Source organism: Salmo salar, unplaced genomic scaffold (genome assembly GCF_905237065.1).
Source record: "Salmo salar unplaced genomic scaffold, Ssal_v3.1, whole genome shotgun sequence".
In the NCBI taxonomy this organism is placed as follows: Eukaryota; Metazoa; Chordata; class Actinopteri; order Salmoniformes; family Salmonidae; genus Salmo; species Salmo salar.
Window position 1 is genome coordinate 55,001 of NW_025548467.1, and position 17,792 is coordinate 72,792.

At 50.9% G+C, this 17,792-nt stretch overlaps 1 protein-coding gene across 6 annotated transcripts in view; it reads right to left on the reverse strand.

Moving 5' to 3' along the window:
* LOC106595741 (glutamate receptor 2) overlaps nucleotides 1-17,792 on the reverse strand; it is a 105,325-nt gene that overhangs the window by 22,927 nt on the left and 64,606 nt on the right. For all 6 annotated transcript variants that reach the window (XM_045712409.1, XM_045712411.1, XM_045712408.1 and 3 more), the window contains exons 10-12: nucleotides 17,448-17,654; nucleotides 16,369-16,736; nucleotides 13,513-13,711 (exon numbers count right to left, since the gene is read on the reverse strand). In XM_045712409.1, coding sequence (XP_045568365.1) covers nucleotides 13,513-13,711; nucleotides 16,369-16,736; nucleotides 17,448-17,654 — 774 coding nt within the window. The remainder of the gene's footprint in view (nucleotides 1-13,512; nucleotides 13,712-16,368; nucleotides 16,737-17,447; nucleotides 17,655-17,792) is intronic.

Below are 17,792 nucleotides of genomic sequence, written 5' to 3' on the forward strand. Positions count from 1 at the left end.
CACTAGCTCGTGCTTGGCTCCGCCCACTACGATTAGTTTGCTCCTGTTGGAGACGACAGGCTCTGATCTATTGGGTCATAAAAATACTGGATACCAGATCAGCATTCTGATTGGCTGGGCCTGGCTCCCCAGTGGCAGTAGTGTAGGCCAAGATCAGCATTCTGATTGGCTGGGCCTGGCTCCCCAGTGGCAGTAGTGTAGGCCAAGATCAGCATTCTGATTGGCTGGGCCTGGCTCCCCAGTGGCAGTGGGCGGGCCAAGATCAGCATGTTCATTCTGATTGGCTGGGCCTGGCTCCCAAGTCAACATCAAATCAAATGAATTGGTCCATACACGTGTTTAGCAGATGTTATTGGTCACATGGTTAGCAGATGTTATTGGTCCATACACGTGTTTAGCAGATGTTATTGGTCACATGGTTAGCAGATGTTATTGGTCACATGGTTAGCAGATGTTATTGGTCACATGGTTAGCAGGTGTTATTGGTCACATGGTTAGCAGATGTTATTGGTCACATGGTTAGCAGGTGTTATTGGTCACATGGTTAGCAGATGTTATTGGTCACATGGTTAGCAGATGTTATTGGTCAAATGGTCAGCAGATGTTATTGGTCACATGGTTAGCAGATGTTATTGGTCACATGGTTAGCAGATGTTATTGGTCACATGGTTAGCAGATGTTATTGGTCACATGGTTAGCAGATGTTATTGGTCACATGGTTAGCAGGTGTTATTGGTCACATGGTTAGCAGGTGTTATTGGTCACATGGTTAGCAGATGTTATTGGTCACATGGTTAGCAGATGTTATTGGTCCATACACGTGTTTAGCAGATGTTATTGGTCACATGGTTAGCAGATGTTATTGGTCACATGGTTAGCAGATGTTATTGGTCACATGGTTAGCAGATGTTATTGGTCACATGGTTAGCAGATGTTATTGGTCACATGGTTAGCAGATGTTAATGGTCACATGGTTAGCAGGTGTTAATGTGAGTGTAGGGAAATGCTTGTGTTTCTAGCTCCGACAGTGCAGTAATATCTAACTAGTAATAACTAACTAGTAATATCTAACTAGTAATATCTAACTAGTAGTATCTAACTAGTAGTATCTAACTGGTAATATCTAACTAGTAATATCTAACTAGTAATATCTAACTAGTAGTATCTAACTAGTAATATCTAACTAGTAATATCTAACTAGTAATATCTAACTAGTAATATCTAACTAGTAGTATCTAACTATTAATATCTAACTAGTAGTATCTAACTAGTAGTATCTAACTAGTAGTATCTAACTAGTAATATCTAACTAGTAGTATCTAACTAGTAATATCTAACTAGTAGTATCTAACTAGTAATATCTAACTAGTAGTATCTAACTAGTAATATCTAACTAGTAATATCTAACTAGTAGTATCTAACTAGTAATATCTAACTAGTAATATCTAACTAGTAGTATCTAACTAGTAATATCTAACTAGTAGTATCTAACTAGTAATATCTAACTAGTAATATCTAACTAGTAGTATCTAACTAGTAATATCTAACTAGTAATATCTAACTAGTAATATCTAGCTAGTAATATCTAACTAGTAATATCTAACTAGTAGTATCTAACTAGTAGTATCTAACTGGTAATATCTAACTAGTAATATCTAACTAGTAATATCTAGCTAGTAGTATCTAACTGGTAATATCTAACTAGTAATATCTAACTAGTAATATCTAGCTAGTAGTATCTAACTAGTAATATCTAACTAGTAGTATCTAACTAGTAATATCTAACTAGTAGTATCTAACTAGTAATATCTAACTAGTAATATCTAACTAGTAATATCTAGCTAGTAATATCTAACTAGTAGTATCTAACAGTTTCACAGCATAAACCCAAAATACACATAAAGTAAGGAATGGATTAGGAATATATACATATATGTCAGAGCGTCATTGGACTAAGACACAGTGGCGTAGTATAGAATACAGTATATACATACGAGATGGGGGATGCAATATTTATTCATAAGTGGGCAGACCTATGCCCACCCAGGCCCTCCCAGGCCCACCCATGCCCACCCATAGCCTCTAACCCCTACACCCTAACCCCTGCTGCCTAGCCTCTAACCCCTACACCCTAACCCCTACACCCTAACCCCTGCTGCCTAGCCTCTAACCCCTACACCCTAACCCCTACACCCTAACCTGCTTCCTAGCCTCTAACCCCTACACCCTAACCCCTACACCCTAACCCCTACACCCTAACCCCTACACCCTAACCCCTGCTGCCTAGCCTCTAACCCCTACACCCTAACCCCTACACCCTAACCCCTACACCCTAACCCCTGCTTCCTAGCCTCTAACCCCTACACCCTAACCCCTACACCCTAACCCCTGCTTCCTAGCCTCTAACCCCTACACCCTAACCCCTGCTGCCTAGCCTCTAACCCCTACACCCTAACCCCTACACCCTAACCCCTGCTGCCTAGCCTCTAACCCCTACACCCTAACCCCTACACCCTAACCCCTACACCCTAACCCCTACACCCTAACCCCTGCTTCCTAGCCTCTAACCCCTACACCCTAACCTGCTTCCTAGCCCCTAACCTCTACACCCTAACCCCTGCTGCCTAGCCTCTAACCCCTACACCCTAACCCCTACACCCTAACCCCTACACCCTAACCCCTACACCCTAACCCCTGCTGCCTAGCCTCTAACCCCTACACCCTAACCCCTACACCCTAACCTGCTTCCTAGCCTCTAACCCCTACACCCTAACCCCTACACCCTAACCCCTACACCCTAACCCCTGCTGCCTAGCCTCTAACCCCTACACCCTAACCCCTACACCCTAACCCCTGCTGCCTAGCCTCTAACCCCTACACCCTAACCCCTACACCCTAACCTACTTCCTAGCCTCTAACCCCTACACCCTAACCCCTACACCCTAACCCCTGCTGCCTAGCCTCTAACCCCTACACCCTAACCTGCTGCCTAGCCTCTAACCCCTACACCCTAACCCCTACACCCTAACCTACTTCCTAGCCTCTAACCCCTACACCCTAACCCCTACACCCTAACCCCTGCTGCCTAGCCTCTAACCCCTACACCCTAACCTGCTGCCTAGCCTCTAACCCCTACACCCTAACCTGCTGTTCATTGTATTGTTGTTGTATTGTGGTGGTACCAGTGCATTGTATTGTGGTTGTATTGTGGTTGTATTGTGGTTGTACCAGTGCATTGTATTGTGGTTGTATTGTGGTTGTACCAGTTCATTGTATTGTGGTTGTATTGTGGTTGTGGTTGTACCAGTGCATTGTATTGTGGTTGTATTGTGGTTGTATTGTGGTTGTACCAGTTCATTGTATTGTGGTTGTATTGTGGTTGTGGTTGTACCAGTTCATTGTATTGTGGTTGTATTGTGGTTGTACCAGTTCATTGTATTGTGGTTGTATTGTGGTTGTGGTGGTACCAGTGCATTGTATTGTGGTTGTATTGTGGTTGTATTGTGGTTGTATTGTGGTTGTACCAGTGCATTGTGGGCATTGAGGCGTGTGAATGCGTCTGATCATATTGATGTGTTTATGAGAGGTGATATCATACAGGGCCATATTGAGTGTGTGTGTGTGTGTGTGTGTGTGTGTGTGTGTGTGTGTGTGTGTGTGTGTGTGTGTGTGTGTGTCTGTGTGTGTGTGTGTGTGTGTGTGTGTCTGTGTGTGTGTGTCTGTGTGTGTGTGTGTGTGTGTGTGTGTCTGTGTGTGTGTGTCTGTGTGTGTGTGTGTGTGTGTGTGTCTGTGTGTGTGTGTGTGTGTGTGTGTGTGTGTGTGTGTGTGTGTGTGTGTGTGTGTGTGTGTGTGTGTGTGTGTGTGTGTGTGTGTGTTTATGAGTGTGTGTGATATCATACAGGGCCATATTGAGGTGTGTGTGTGTGTGTGTGTGTGTGTGTGTGTGTGTGTGTGTGTGTGTGTGTGTGTGTGTGTGTGTGTGTGTGTGTGTGTGTGTGTGATATCATACAGGGCCATATTGATGTGTGTGTGTGTGTGTGATATCATACAGGGCCATATTGATGTGTGTGTGTGTGTGTGTGTGTGTGTGTGTGTGTGTGTGTGTGTGTGTGTGTGTGTGTGTGTGTGTGTGTGTGTGTGTGTGTGTGTGTGTGATATCATACAGGGCCATATTGATGTGTGTGTGTGTGTGTGTGTGTGTGTGATATCATACAGGGCCATATTGATGTGTGTGTGTGTGTGTGTGTGTGTGTGTGTGTGTGTGTGTGTGTGTGTGTGTGTGTGTGTGTGTGTGTGTGTGTGTGTGTGTGTTGTGTGTGTGTGTGTGTGTGTGTGTGTGTTTATGAGTGTGTGTGATATCATACAGGGCCATATTGATTGTGTGTGTGTGTGTGTGTGTGTGTGTGTGTGTGTGTGTGTGTGTGTGTGTGTGTGTGTGTGTGTGTGTGTTTATGAGTGTGTGTGATATCATACAGGGCCATATTGATTGTGTGTGTGTGTGTGTGTGTGTGTGTGTGTGTGTGTGTGTGTGTGATATCATACAGGGCCATATTGATTGTGTGTGTGTGTGTGTGTGTGTGTGTGTGTGTGTGTGTGTGTGTGTGTGTGTGTGTGTGTGTGTGTGTGTGTGTGTGTGTGTGTGTGATATCATACAGGGCCATATTGATTGTGTGTGTGTGTGTGTGTGTGTGTGTGTGTGTGTGTGTGTGTGTGTGTGTGTGTGTGTGTGTGTGTGTGTGTGTGTGTGTGCCAGGGTATTGGCAACCATTTTGGATTTGGAGTTATTTTTGACTCGTTGGGACGGGGTCGTAAGCCAGTATTTAATAGTAAAGTCTCCACCCGTTGTATTGGTGGAGTTATATTGGGCTCCCGAGTGGTGCAGCGGTCTAAGGTGCTGCATCTCAGTGCTGGAGGTGGAACTACAGACCCTGGTTCAATTCCAGGCTGTATCACAACCGGCTGTGATTGGGCGTTCCATAGGGTGGTGCACAGCGTCGTCTGGGTTTGGCCGGGTAGGCCGTCATTGTAAATAAGAATTTGTCCTTAACTGATTTGCCTAGTAAAATAAAAGTATTTGGTGCATGTGACAAATACAATTTGATCTGATTTTGGTTTATGGATTGGAGTCTGACAGCTGTCCATCTAGCCCCACACTGCTCTGGTCTGACAGCTGTCCATCTAGCCCCACACTGCTCTGGTCTGACTGCTGTCCATCTAGCCCCACACTGCTCTGGTCTGACTGCTGTCCATCTAGCCCCACACTGCTCTGGTCTGACTGCTGTCCATCTAGCCCCACACTGCTCTGGTCTGACTGCTGTCCATCTAGCCCCACACTGCTCTGGTCTGACTGCTGTCCATCTAGCCCCACACTGCTCTGGTCTGACTGCTGTCCATCTAGCCCCACACTGCTCTGGTCTGACTGCTGTCCATCTAGCCCCACACTGCTCTGGTCTGACTGCTGTCCATCTAGCCCCACACTGCTCTGGTCTGACTGCTGTCCATCTAGCCCCACACTGCTCTGGTCTGACTGCTGTCCATCTAGACCCACACTGCTCTGGTCTGACTGCTGTCCATCTAGCCCCACACTGCTCTGGTCTGACAGCTGTCCATCTAGCCCCACACTGCTCTGGTCTGACAGCTGTCCATCTAGCCCCACACTGCTCTGGTCTGACTGCTGTCCATCTAGCCCCACACTGCTCTGGTCTGACTGCTGTCCATCTAGCCCCACACTGCTCTGGTCTGACTGCTGTCCATCTAGCCCCACACTGCTCTGGTCTGACTGCTGTCCATCTAGCCCCACACTGCTCTGGTCTGACTGCTGTCCATCTAGCCCCACACTGCTCTGGTCTGACAGCTGTCCATCTAGCCCCACACTGCTCTGGTCTGACTGCTGTCCATCTAGCCCCACACTGCTCTGGTCTGACTGCTGTCCATCTAGCCCCACACTGCTCTGGTCTGACAGCTGTCCATCTAGCCCCACACTGCTCTGGTCTGACAGCTGTCCATCTAGCCCCACACTGCTCTGGTCTGACTGCTGTCCATCTAGCCCCACACTGCTCTGGTCTGACTGCTGTCCATCTAGCCCCACACTGCTCTGGTCTGACTGCTGTCCATCTAGCCCCACACTGCTCTGGTCTGACTGCTGTCCATCTAGCCCCACACTGCTCTGGTCTGACTGCTGTCCATCTAGCCCCACACTGCTCTGGTCTGACTGCTGTCCATCTAGCCCCACACTGCTCTGGTCTGACTGCTGTCCATCTAGCCCCACACTGCTCTGGTCTGACAGCTGTCCATCTAGCCCCACACTGCTCTGGTCTGACTGCTGTCCATCTAGCCCCACACTGCTCTGGTCTGACTGCTGTCCATCTAGCCCCACACTGCTCTGGTCTGACTGCTGTCCATCTAGCCCCACACTGCTCTGGTCTGACTGCTGTCCATCTAGACCCACACTGCTCTGGTCTGACTGCTGTCCATCTAGCCCCACACTGCTCTGGTCTGACAGCTGTCCATCTAGCCCCACACTGCTCTGGTCTGACAGCTGTCCATCTAGCCCCACACTGCTCTGGTCTGACTGCTGTCCATCTAGCCCCACACTGCTCTGGTCTGACTGCTGTCCATCTAGCCCCACACTGCTCTGGTCTGACTGCTGTCCATCTAGCCCCACACTGCTCTGGTCTGACTGCTGTCCATCTAGCCCCACACTGCTCTGGTCTGACTGCTGTCCATCTAGCCCCACACTGCTCTGGTCTGACAGCTGTCCATCTAGCCCCACACTGCTCTGGTCTGACTGCTGTCCATCTAGCCCCACACTGCTCTGGTCTGACTGCTGTCCATCTAGCCCCACACTGCTCTGGTCTGACAGCTGTCCATCTAGCCCCACACTGCTCTGGTCTGACAGCTGTCCATCTAGCCCCACACTGCTCTGGTCTGACTGCTGTCCATCTAGCCCCACACTGCTCTGGTCTGACTGCTGTCCATCTAGCCCCACACTGCTCTGGTCTGACTGCTGTCCATCTAGCCCCACACTGCTCTGGTCTGACTGCTGTCCATCTAGCCCCACACTGCTCTGGTCTGACTGCTGTCCATCTAGCCCCACACTGCTCTGGTCTGACTGCTGTCCATCTAGCCCCACACTGCTCTGGTCTGACAGCTGTCCATCTAGCCCCACACTGCTCTGGTCTGACAGCTGTCCATCTAGCCCCACACTGCTCTGGTCTGACTGCTGTCCATCTAGCCCCACACTGCTCTGGTCTGACTGCTGTCCATCTAGCCCCACACTGCTCTGGTCTGACTGCTGTCCATCTAGCCCCACACTGCTCTGGTCTGACTGCTGTCCATCTAGCCCCACACTGCTCTGGTCTGACTGCTGTCCATCTAGCCCCACACTGCTCTGGTCTGACTGCTGTCCATCTAGCCCCACACTGCTCTGGTCTGACTGCTGTCCATCTAGCCCCACACTGCTCTGGTCTGACTGCTGTCCATCTAGACCCACACTGCTCTGGTCTGACTGCTGTCCATCTAGCCCCACACTGCTCTGGTCTGACAGCTGTCCATCTAGCCCCACACTGCTCTGGTCTGACAGCTGTCCATCTAGCCCCACACTGCTCTGGTCTGACTGCTGTCCATCTAGCCCCACACTGCTCTGGTCTGACTGCTGTCCATCTAGCCCCACACTGCTCTGGTCTGACTGCTGTCCATCTAGCCCCACACTGCTCTGGTCTGACTGCTGTCCATCTAGCCCCACACTGCTCTGGTCTGACTGCTGTCCATCTAGCCCCACACTGCTCTGGTCTGACAGCTGTCCATCTAGCCCCACACTGCTCTGGTCTGACTGCTGTCCATCTAGCCCCACACTGCTCTGGTCTGACTGCTGTCCATCTAGCCCCACACTGCTCTGGTCTGACAGCTGTCCATCTAGCCCCACACTGCTCTGGTCTGACAGCTGTCCATCTAGCCCCACACTGCTCTGGTCTGACTGCTGTCCATCTAGCCCCACACTGCTCTGGTCTGACTGCTGTCCATCTAGCCCCACACTGCTCTGGTCTGACTGCTGTCCATCTAGCCCCACACTGCTCTGGTCTGACTGCTGTCCATCTAGCCCCACACTGCTCTGGTCTGACTGCTGTCCATCTAGCCCCACACTGCTCTGGTCTGACTGCTGTCCATCTAGCCCCACACTGCTCTGGTCTGACTGCTGTCCATCTAGCCCCACACTGCTCTGGTCTGACTGCTGTCCATCTAGCCCCACACTGCTCTGGTCTGACTGCTGTCCATCTAGCCCCACACTGCTCTGGTCTGACTGCTGTCCATCTAGACCCACACTGCTCTGGTCTGACTGCTGTCCATCTAGCCCCACACTGCTCTGGTCTGACAGCTGTCCATCTAGCCCCACACTGCTCTGGTCTGACAGCTGTCCATCTAGCCCCACACTGCTCTGGTCTGACTGCTGTCCATCTAGCCCCACACTGCTCTGGTCTGACTGCTGTCCATCTAGCCCCACACTGCTCTGGTCTGACTGCTGTCCATCTAGCCCCACACTGCTCTGGTCTGACTGCTGTCCATCTAGCCCCACACTGCTCTGGTCTGACTGCTGTCCATCTAGCCCCACACTGCTCTGGTCTGACTGCTGTCCATCTAGCCCCACACTGCTCTGGTCTGACTGCTGTCCATCTAGCCCCACACTGCTCTGGTCTGACAGCTGTCCATCTAGCCCCACACTGCTCTGGTCTGTCTGACTGCTGTCCATCTAGCCCCACACTGCTCTGGTCTGACAGCTGTCCATCTAACCCCACACTGCTCTGGTCTGACTGCTGTCCATCTAGCCCCACACTGCTCTGGTCTGACTGCTGTCCATCTAGCCCCACACTGCTCTGGTCTGACAGCTGTCCATCTAGCCCCACACTGCTCTGGTCTGACTGCTGTCCATCTAGCCCCACACTGCTCTGGTCTGACTGCTGTCCATCTAGCCCCACACTGCTCTGGTCTGACTGCTGTCCATCTAGCCCCACACTGCTCTGGTCTGACTGCTGTCCATCTAGCCCCCACTGCTCTGGTCTGACAGCTGTCCATCTAGCCCCACACTGCTCTGGTCTGACTGCTGTCCGTCTAGCCCCACACTGCTCTGGTCTGACAGCTGTCCATCTAGCCCCACACTGCTCTGGTCTGACTGCTGTCCGTCTAGCCCCACACTGCTCTGGTCTGACTGCTGTCCATCTAGCCCCACACTGCTCTGGTCTGACTGCTGTCCGTCTAGCCCCACACTGCTCTGGTCTGACAGCTGTCCATCTAGCCCCACACTGCTCTGGTCTGACTGCTGTCCATCTAGCCCCACACTGCTCTGGTCTGACTGCTGTCCATCTAGCCCCACACTGCTCTGGTCTGACAGCTGTCCATCTAGCCCCACACTGCTCTGGTCTGGTATGTCTGTCTGACTGCTCTGGTCTGCCTGTCTGACTGCTCTGGTCTGTCTGCCTGACTGGTCTGTCTGACTGCTCTGGTCTGTCTGTCTGACTGCTCTGGTCTGTCTGTCTGACTGCTCTGGTCTGTCTGTCTGACTGCTCTGGTCTGCCTGTCTGACTGCTCTGGTCTGACTGCTCTGTCAATGTAAATAGTCCAGGTGGCCATTTCATACATTTTTCAGAAGTCTTATGGCTTGGGGGTAGAATCTGTTTAGCAGTCTCTTGGACCTAGACTTGAGACAGGTAGTCGTTGACCTGATAGCCAGGGAGGTGAGACAGGTAGTCGTTGACCTGATAGCCAGGGAGGTGAGACAGGTAGTCGTTGACCTGATAGCCAGGGAGGTGAGACAGGTAGTCGTTGACCTGATAGCCAGGGAGGTGAGACAGGTAGTCGTTGACTTGATAGCCAGGGAGGTGAGACAGGTAGTCGTTGACCTGATAGCCAGGGAGGTGAGACAGATCACAGCTATATACAGGGCATTCTGAAAGTATTGATTAGGCCTGTCAGATCACAGCTATATACAGGGCATTCTGAAAGTATTGATTAGGCCTGTCAGATCACAGCTATATACAGGGCATTCTGAAAGTATTGATTAGGCCTGTCAGATCACAGCTATATACAGGGCATTCTGAAAGTATTGATTAGGCCTGTCAGATCACAGCTATATACAGGGCATTCTGAAAGTATTGATTAGGCCTGTCAGATCACAGCTATATACAGGGCATTCTGAAAGTATTGATTAGGCCTGTCAGATCACAGCTATATACAGGGCATTCTGAAAGTATTGATTAGGCCTGTCAGATCACAGCTATATACAGGGCATTCTGAAAGTATTGATTAGGCCTGTCAGATCACAGCTATATACAGGGCATTCTGAAAGTATTGATTAGGCCTGTCAGATCACAGCTATATACAGGGCATTCTGAAAGTATTGATTAGGCCTGTCAGATCACAGCTATATACAGGGCATTCTGAAAGTATTGATTAGGCCTGTCCTGTCAGATCACAGCTATATACAGGGCATTCTGAAAGTATTGATTAGGCCTGTCCTGTCAGATCACAGCTATATACAGGGCATTCTGAAAGTATTGATTAGGCCTGTCCTGTCAGATCACAGCTATATACAGGGCATTCTGAAAGTATTGATTAGGCCTGTCAGATCACAGCTATATACAGGGCATTCTGAAAGTATTGATTAGTCCTGTCAGATCACAGCTATATACAGGGCATTCTGAAAGTATTGATTAGGCCTGTCCTGTCAGATCACAGCTATATACAGGGCATTCTGAAAGTATTGATTAGGCCTGTCCTGTCAGATCACAGCTATATACAGGGCATTCTGAAAGTATTGATTAGGCCTGTCAGATCACAGCTATATACAGGGCATTCTGAAAGTATTGATTAGGCCTGTCCTGTCAGATCACAGCTATATACAGGGTATTCTGAAAGTATTGATTAGGCCTGTCAGATCACAGCTATATACAGGGCATTCTGAAAGTATTGATTAGGCCTGTCAGATCACAGCTATATACAGGGCATTCTGAAAGTATTGATTAGGCCTGTCAGATCACAGCTATATACAGGGCATTCTGAAAGTATTGATTAGGCCTGTCAGATCACAGCTATATACAGGGCATTCTGAAAGTATTGATTAGGCCTGTCCTGTCAGATCACAGCTATATACAGGGCATTCTGAATGTATTGATTAGGCCTGTCCTGTCAGATCACAGCTATATACAGGGCATTCTGAAAGTATTGATTAGGCCTGTCAGATCACAGCTATATACAGGGCATTCTGAAAGTATTGATTAGGCCTGTCAGATCACAGCTATATACAGGGCATTCTGAAAGTATTGATTAGGCCTGTCCTGTCAGATCACAGCTATATACAGGGCATTCAGACCCCTTAATTCTTTCCACATTTTGTTACATTACAGCCTTATTCTAAAATGTATTAAATTGTATTTTTTCCTCATCAATCTATACACAATACCACATAATGACAAAGAAAAAAACAACAGTTTGTAAATGTATTAAAAATTAAAAAACTGATATCACATTTCTGTAAGTATTCAGTCCCTTTCCTCAGTACTTTATTGAAGGACCTTTAGCAGCGATTACAACCTCGAGTCTTCTTGGGTATGACGCTACAAGCTTGGCACACCTGTATTTGGGGAGTTTCTCCCATTCTTCTCTGCAGATCCTCTCAAGCTCTGTCAGGTTGGATGGGGAGCGTCGCTGCACAGCTATTTTCAGGTCTCTCCTGTGATGTTCAATCGGGTTCAAGTCCGGGCTCTGGCTGGGCCACTCAAGGACATTCAGAGACTTGTCCCGAAGGCACTCCTGCGTTGTCTTGGCTGTGTGTTTAGGGTCGTTGTCCTGTTGGAAGGTGAACCTTCGCCCCCAGTCTGAGGTCCTGAGCGCTCTGGAGCAGGTTTTCATCAAGGATCTCTCTGTACTTCGCTCCGTTCATCTTTCCCTCGATCCTGACTAGTCTCCAGGTCCCTGCTCCTGAAAAACATCCCCACAGCATGATGCTGCCACCACCATGCTTCACTGTAGGGATGGTGCCAGGTTTCCTCCAGACGTGACGCTTGGCATTCAGGTCAAAGAGTTCAATCTTGGTTTCATCAGACCAGAGAATCTCGTTTCTCATGGTCTGAGTCTTTAGGTGCCTTTTGGCAAACACCAAGTGGGCTGTTGTGCCTTTTACGGAAGAATGGCTTCCGTCTGGCCACTCTACCATAAAGGCCTGATTGGTGGAGTGCTGCAGAGATGGTTGTCCTTCTAGAAGGTTCTCCCATCTCCACAGAGGAACTAGAGATCTGTCAGAGTGACCATCGGGTTCTTGGTCACCTCCCTGACCAAGGCCCTTCTCCCCTGATTGCTCAGTTTGGCCGGGCGACCAGCTCTTGGAAGAGTCTTGTTGGTTCCAAACTTTTTTTGGTACCCTTCCCCAGATCTGTGCCACGATACAATCTTGTCTTGGAGCTCTACGGACAATTCCTTCGACCTCGTGGCCTGTTTTTTTTGCTCTGACATGCACTGTGAACTGTGGGACCTCACATAGACAGGTGTGTGCCTTTCCAAATCATGTCCGATCAACAAAGAAATACCACAGGTGGACTCCGATCAAAATCTGTGTGTGTGTGGTGTGGTGTGGTGTGTGGTGTGTGTGTGCGTGTGGTGTGGTGTGGTGTGGTGTGGTGTGGTGTGGTGTGGGTGTGTGTGTGTGTCTGTGTGTGTGTGGTGTCTGTGTGTGTGTGGTGTCTGTGTGTGTGTGGTGTGTGTGTGCGTGTGCGTGTGGTGTGGTGTGGTGTGGTGTGGTGTGTGTGTGGTGTGGTGTGGTGTGTGTGTGGTGTGGTGTGGTGTGTGTCTCTGTGTCTGTGTGTGTGTGTGTGAGTGTGGTGTCTGTGTGTGTGTGGTGTGTGTGTGCGTGTGTGTGTGGTGTGGTGTGGTGTGTGTGTTGTGTCTGTGTGTGTGTGTGTGAGTGTGTGTGTGTGTCTGTGTCTGTGTGTGTGTGGTGTGGTGTGGTGTGGTGTGGTGTGTGTGGTGTGGTGTGGTGTGGTGTGGTGTGGTGTGGTGTGGTGTGTGTGTGTGTGGTGTGGTGTGTGTGTCTGTGTCTGTGTGTGTGTGTGTGAGTGTGTGTGTGTGTCTGTGTCTGAGTGTGGTGTGGTGTGGTGTGGTGTGGTGTGGTGTGGTGTGGTGTGGTGTGGTGTGTGTGTGTGTGTGTGTCTGTGTGTGTGTGGTGTCTGTGTGTGTGTCTGTGTCTGAGTGTGGTGTGGTGTGGTGTGGTGTGGTGTGGTGTGGTGTGGTGTGTGTGGTGTGGTGTGGTGTGGTGTCTGTGTCTGTGTGTGTGTGTGTGAGTGTGTGTGTGGTGTGGTGTGGTGTGGTGTGGTGTGTGTGGTGTGGTGTGGTGTGGTGTGTGTGGTGTGTGTGTGGTGTGGTGTGGTGTGGTGTGGTGTGTGTGTGGTGTGGTGTGGTGTGTGTGTCTGTATGTGTGTGTGTGTGTGTCTGTGTGTGTGTGGGTGAGTGTGTGTGTGTGTGACCCACCCTAAAGAACTCCTTGGTAGAGCCAGAGTCCAGGGTTCCGTAGGCGATCTCCGTCTGTTTAGCCAGGTCCTCTGCTCCCTCTATAGGGGAGACCATCCTCTCCACAGTGAGGAAGGCAGCCAGGTTGGCCGTGTAGGAGGAGATGATGATTAGAGTGAAGAACCACCACACACCACCCACTATACGACCTGATAGAGACCTGGAGAGATATAACCACACACAGTCACACACCACACACAACAGAGAGAGAGGAGAGAGAGAGAGACAGAGAGAGAGAGAGAGAGAGAGAGAGAGAGAGAGAGAGAGACAGGAGAGAGAGAGAGAGAGAGACAGAGAGAGAGAGAGAGAGAGAGACAGAGAGAGAGAGACAGAGAGAGAGAGAGAGAGAGAGAGAGAGAGAGAGAGAGACAGAGAGAGAGAGAGAGAGACAGAGAGAGAGAGAGAGAGAGAGAGAGAGAGACAGAGAGAGAGAGAGAGAGAGAGAGAGAGAGAGAGAGAGAGAGAGAGAGAGAGAGAGAGAGAGAGAGAGAGAGAGAGAGAGAGAGAGAGAGAGAGAGAGAGAGAGAGAGAGAGAGATGTAGCCTGGTAGACCCGTAGCGAAGGAGAGAAACGGGAATATGCAGCAAAAACACGGTACCCCTCCAAGAGGCAGGAAAAGGAAGTGACATCATGCATTGACGGCCCCAGGGTGGTGGATATATGCTAACCTGACCTTTGACCTCTGACCCCTGACCTGTGGTTATGTGGTGGTCCTCGTCCCCTCCCCTCCCCTCTTCTTCTTTCCTCTTCTCTCTCCTCTCCTCGTCTCCTCTCCTCTCTTCTCTCCTCTCCTTGTCTCCTCTCCTCTCTCCCCTCTCCTCCTCTCCTCTCCTCGTCTCCTCTCCTCTCATCCCCTCTCCTCTTCTTCTCCCCTCCCCTCTCCTCTCCCCCTCTTCTCTCTCTCCTCTCCTCTCTCCTCCCCTCTTCTCTCCCCTTCTGTTCTCTCCTCTCTCCTCCCCTCTTCTCTCCCCTTCTGTTCTCTCCTCTCTCCTCCCCTCTTCTCTCCCCTTCTGTTCTCTCCCCTCTCCTCCCCTCTTCTCTCCCCTTCTGTTCTCTCCCCTCTCCTCCCCTCTTCTCTCCCCTTCTGTTCTCTCCCCTCTCCTCCCCTCTTCTCTCCCCTTCTGTTCTCTCCCCTCTCCTCTCCCCTTCTGTTCTCTCCCCTCTCCTCCCCTCTCCTCTCCCCTTCTGTTCTCTCCCCTCTCCTCCCCTCTTCTCTCCCCTTCTGTTCTCTCCCCTCTCCTCCCCTCTTCTCTCCCCTTCTGTTCTCTCCCCTCTCCTCTCCCCTTCAGTTCTCTCCCCTCGCCTCCCCTCTCCTCTCCCCTTCTGTTCTCTCCCCTCTCCTCCCCTCTTCTCTCCCCTTCTGTTCTCTCCCCTCTCCTCCCCTCTTCTCTCCCCTTCTGTTCTCTCCCCTCTCCTCCCCTCTTCTCTCCCCTTCTGTTCTCTCCCCTCTCCTCCCCTCTTCTCTCCCCTTCTGTTCTCTCCCCTCTCCTCCCCTCTTCTCTCCCCTTCTGTTCTCTCCCCTCTCCTCCCCTCTTCTCTCCCCTTCTGTTCTCTCCTCTCCCCTCCTCACTTCCTCTTTCCTCTTCTCTCTCCTCTCTCCTTCTCTCCTCTCCCCCTCTCCTCTCCTCTCTTCTTCTCTCCTCTCCCCTTCTCCTCTCCTCTCCTCTCCTCTCCTCTCCTCTCCTCTCCTCTCCTCTCTTCTCCTCTCCCCTTCTCCTCTCCTCTTCTCCTCTCCTCTCTCTACTGATGTGAAACTCCAGGCTAGGTGATGTTAACTGTTAAACATAGGCCCCCAGACACCCTAACCCCTACTTCTAAACCCCTCATCTCTGACACCCTAAACTACCTCCTCTCTTCTGATCAGTAGTCTGGACTGAGACACAGGGAAAGTTGTTTAGGAGAGCTAGCAGCTAGAATCAGTTAGCATTACAGCTAGAGGCTAAAATCAGTGAGCATTAGAGCTAGAGGCTAGAATCAGTGAGCATTAGCGCTAATGGCTAGAATCAGTTAGCATTAGGGGTAGCAGCTAGAATCAGTTAGCATTAGAGCTAGAGGCTAAAATCAGTGAGCATTAGAGCTAATGGCTATTATCAGTTAGCATTAGGGGTAGCAGCTAGAATCAGTTAGCATTAGGGCTAGAGGCTAGAATCAGTGAGCATTAGAGCTAATGGCTATAATTAGTTAGCATTAGGGGTAGCAGCTAGAATCAGTTAGCATTACGGGTAGCAGCTAGAATCAGTTAGCATTAGATCTAGAGGCTAGAATCAGTGAGCATTAGAGCTAATGGCTATTATCAGTTAGCATTAGGGCTAGCAGCTAGAATCAGTTAGGTTTAGAGCTAGAAGCTAGAATCAGTGAACATTAGAGCTAATGGCTAGAATCAGTTAGCATTAGGGCTAATGGCTATAATTAGTTAGCATTAGAACTAGAAGCTAGATTCAGTGAGGATTAGAGCTAGCAGCTAGAATCAGTTAGCATTAAGGGTAGCAGCTAGAATCAGTTAGCATTAGAGCTAGCAGCTAGAATGAGTTAGCATTAGAGCTAATGGCTGTTATCAGTTAGCATTAGAACTAGAAGCTAGATTCAGTGAGGATTAGAGCTAGCAGTTAGAATCAGTTAGCATTAGGGCTAGCAGCTAGATTCAGTTAGCATTAGAGCTAGAAGCCAGAGGTCGGGGGTTAAAGATAGCGGCTAGAGATCAGAGGTCAGGGTTAGCGTAAGCGGCAGGAAGTGAGGTCAGCATATACACACCAGCTCCAGGAGGAAGGGGGGGCTGCCAACACAGCGAGCCACGTTACCTAGCAACAGGACACCAACCTTGGGGAGATATCGCAGCCTTGCTGCATAAAGGCTCCTAGAGAGAACCACAGAGAGTTAAAGATCCCAAACTCATTAGAGGATTCGCTGGTGGGCAGTTGGCCATCCTCATACTCCTCCATGTGCCATTCATACGGGCTGAACCGGCTCACCAGGAACAGAACTACGCTCACACCGATATAGGCAAACACTATACACATCCAGATCTCATAGGCCAACGGGTCCAGGAAGGAGAACACCCCGGGTTTAGATTTCTGGGGTTTCTTGATCATGATGGAGATGCCCAGAGACATGAAGGGCTTGGAGAAGTCGATCACCTCCTCTCGGACCAGGGTTATAGTGAGAGGAGCAACGGCTATATCTGCTTTCTACAGGGGGGAGGGCAGGAGGGGGGGAGGGGAGAGGGGAGGAGGGGAGGGGAGGAGGGGAGGAGGGGGAGGGAGGAGGGGGAGGAGGGGAGGAGGGAGAGGAGGGGAGGAGGGGGAGGGAGGAGGGGGAGGGGGAGGAGGAGGGGAGGAGGGAGAGGAGGGGAGGGGAGGAGGGGAGGAGGAGGAGGGGGAGGAGGGGAGGAGGAGGGAGGAGGAGGGGAGAGAGGAGGGAGGAGGGAGAGGGGGGAGGAGGGGAGGGAGGAGGGGGAGAGGGGAGGAGGGGAGGAGGGGAGGAGGGAGGGAGGAGGGGAGAGGGGAGGAGGGGAGGAGGAGGAGGAGGGGAGAGGGGAGGAGGGGAGGGGGAGAGGAGGGGAGGGAGGAGGGGAGGAGGGGAGAGGGGAGGAGGGAGAGGAGGGGAGGGGAGGGGGAGAGGGAGAGGGGAGAGGGAGGAGGGGAGGGGGAGAGGAGGGGGAGAGGGGAGGGAGAGGGGAGAGGGGAGAGGGGAGGAGGGGGAGGAGGGGAGAGGGGAGAGGGGAGGGGGAGAGGGAGAGGGGGAGAGGGAGAGGAGGGGGAGAGGGGAGGAGGGGGAGGAGTGGGAGAGGGGGAGGAGGAGGAGGGGGAGAGGGGAGGCAGAGAGTTACTTAGTTCTTGTGTCCTCAGGTACTAGTTTCACAATAACAGAGATCAAAGGTTAGAGGTCAGGGTCCTCACCCCGTACACCAGCTCTCCGACCATCCCGTTCCAGATCTTGGTTTCAGCGTCTCGAGCCCCGTACTTTCCATCTCCCACAATCCTTAGCTGGTAGCGTATCCCACAGTGCTTAGCGATCTCTGCTGCCAGATCCACGCAGTAGCCTTCGTAACGGTCGTTGTCCAGGAACAGCTCAGCATTCTTCTTTAGCATCACGTATGGGGCTTCCTGCAACACACACACACACACACACACACACACACACACACACACACACACACACACACACACAGACACACACACACACACACACACACACACACACACACACACACACACACACACACACACACACACACACACACA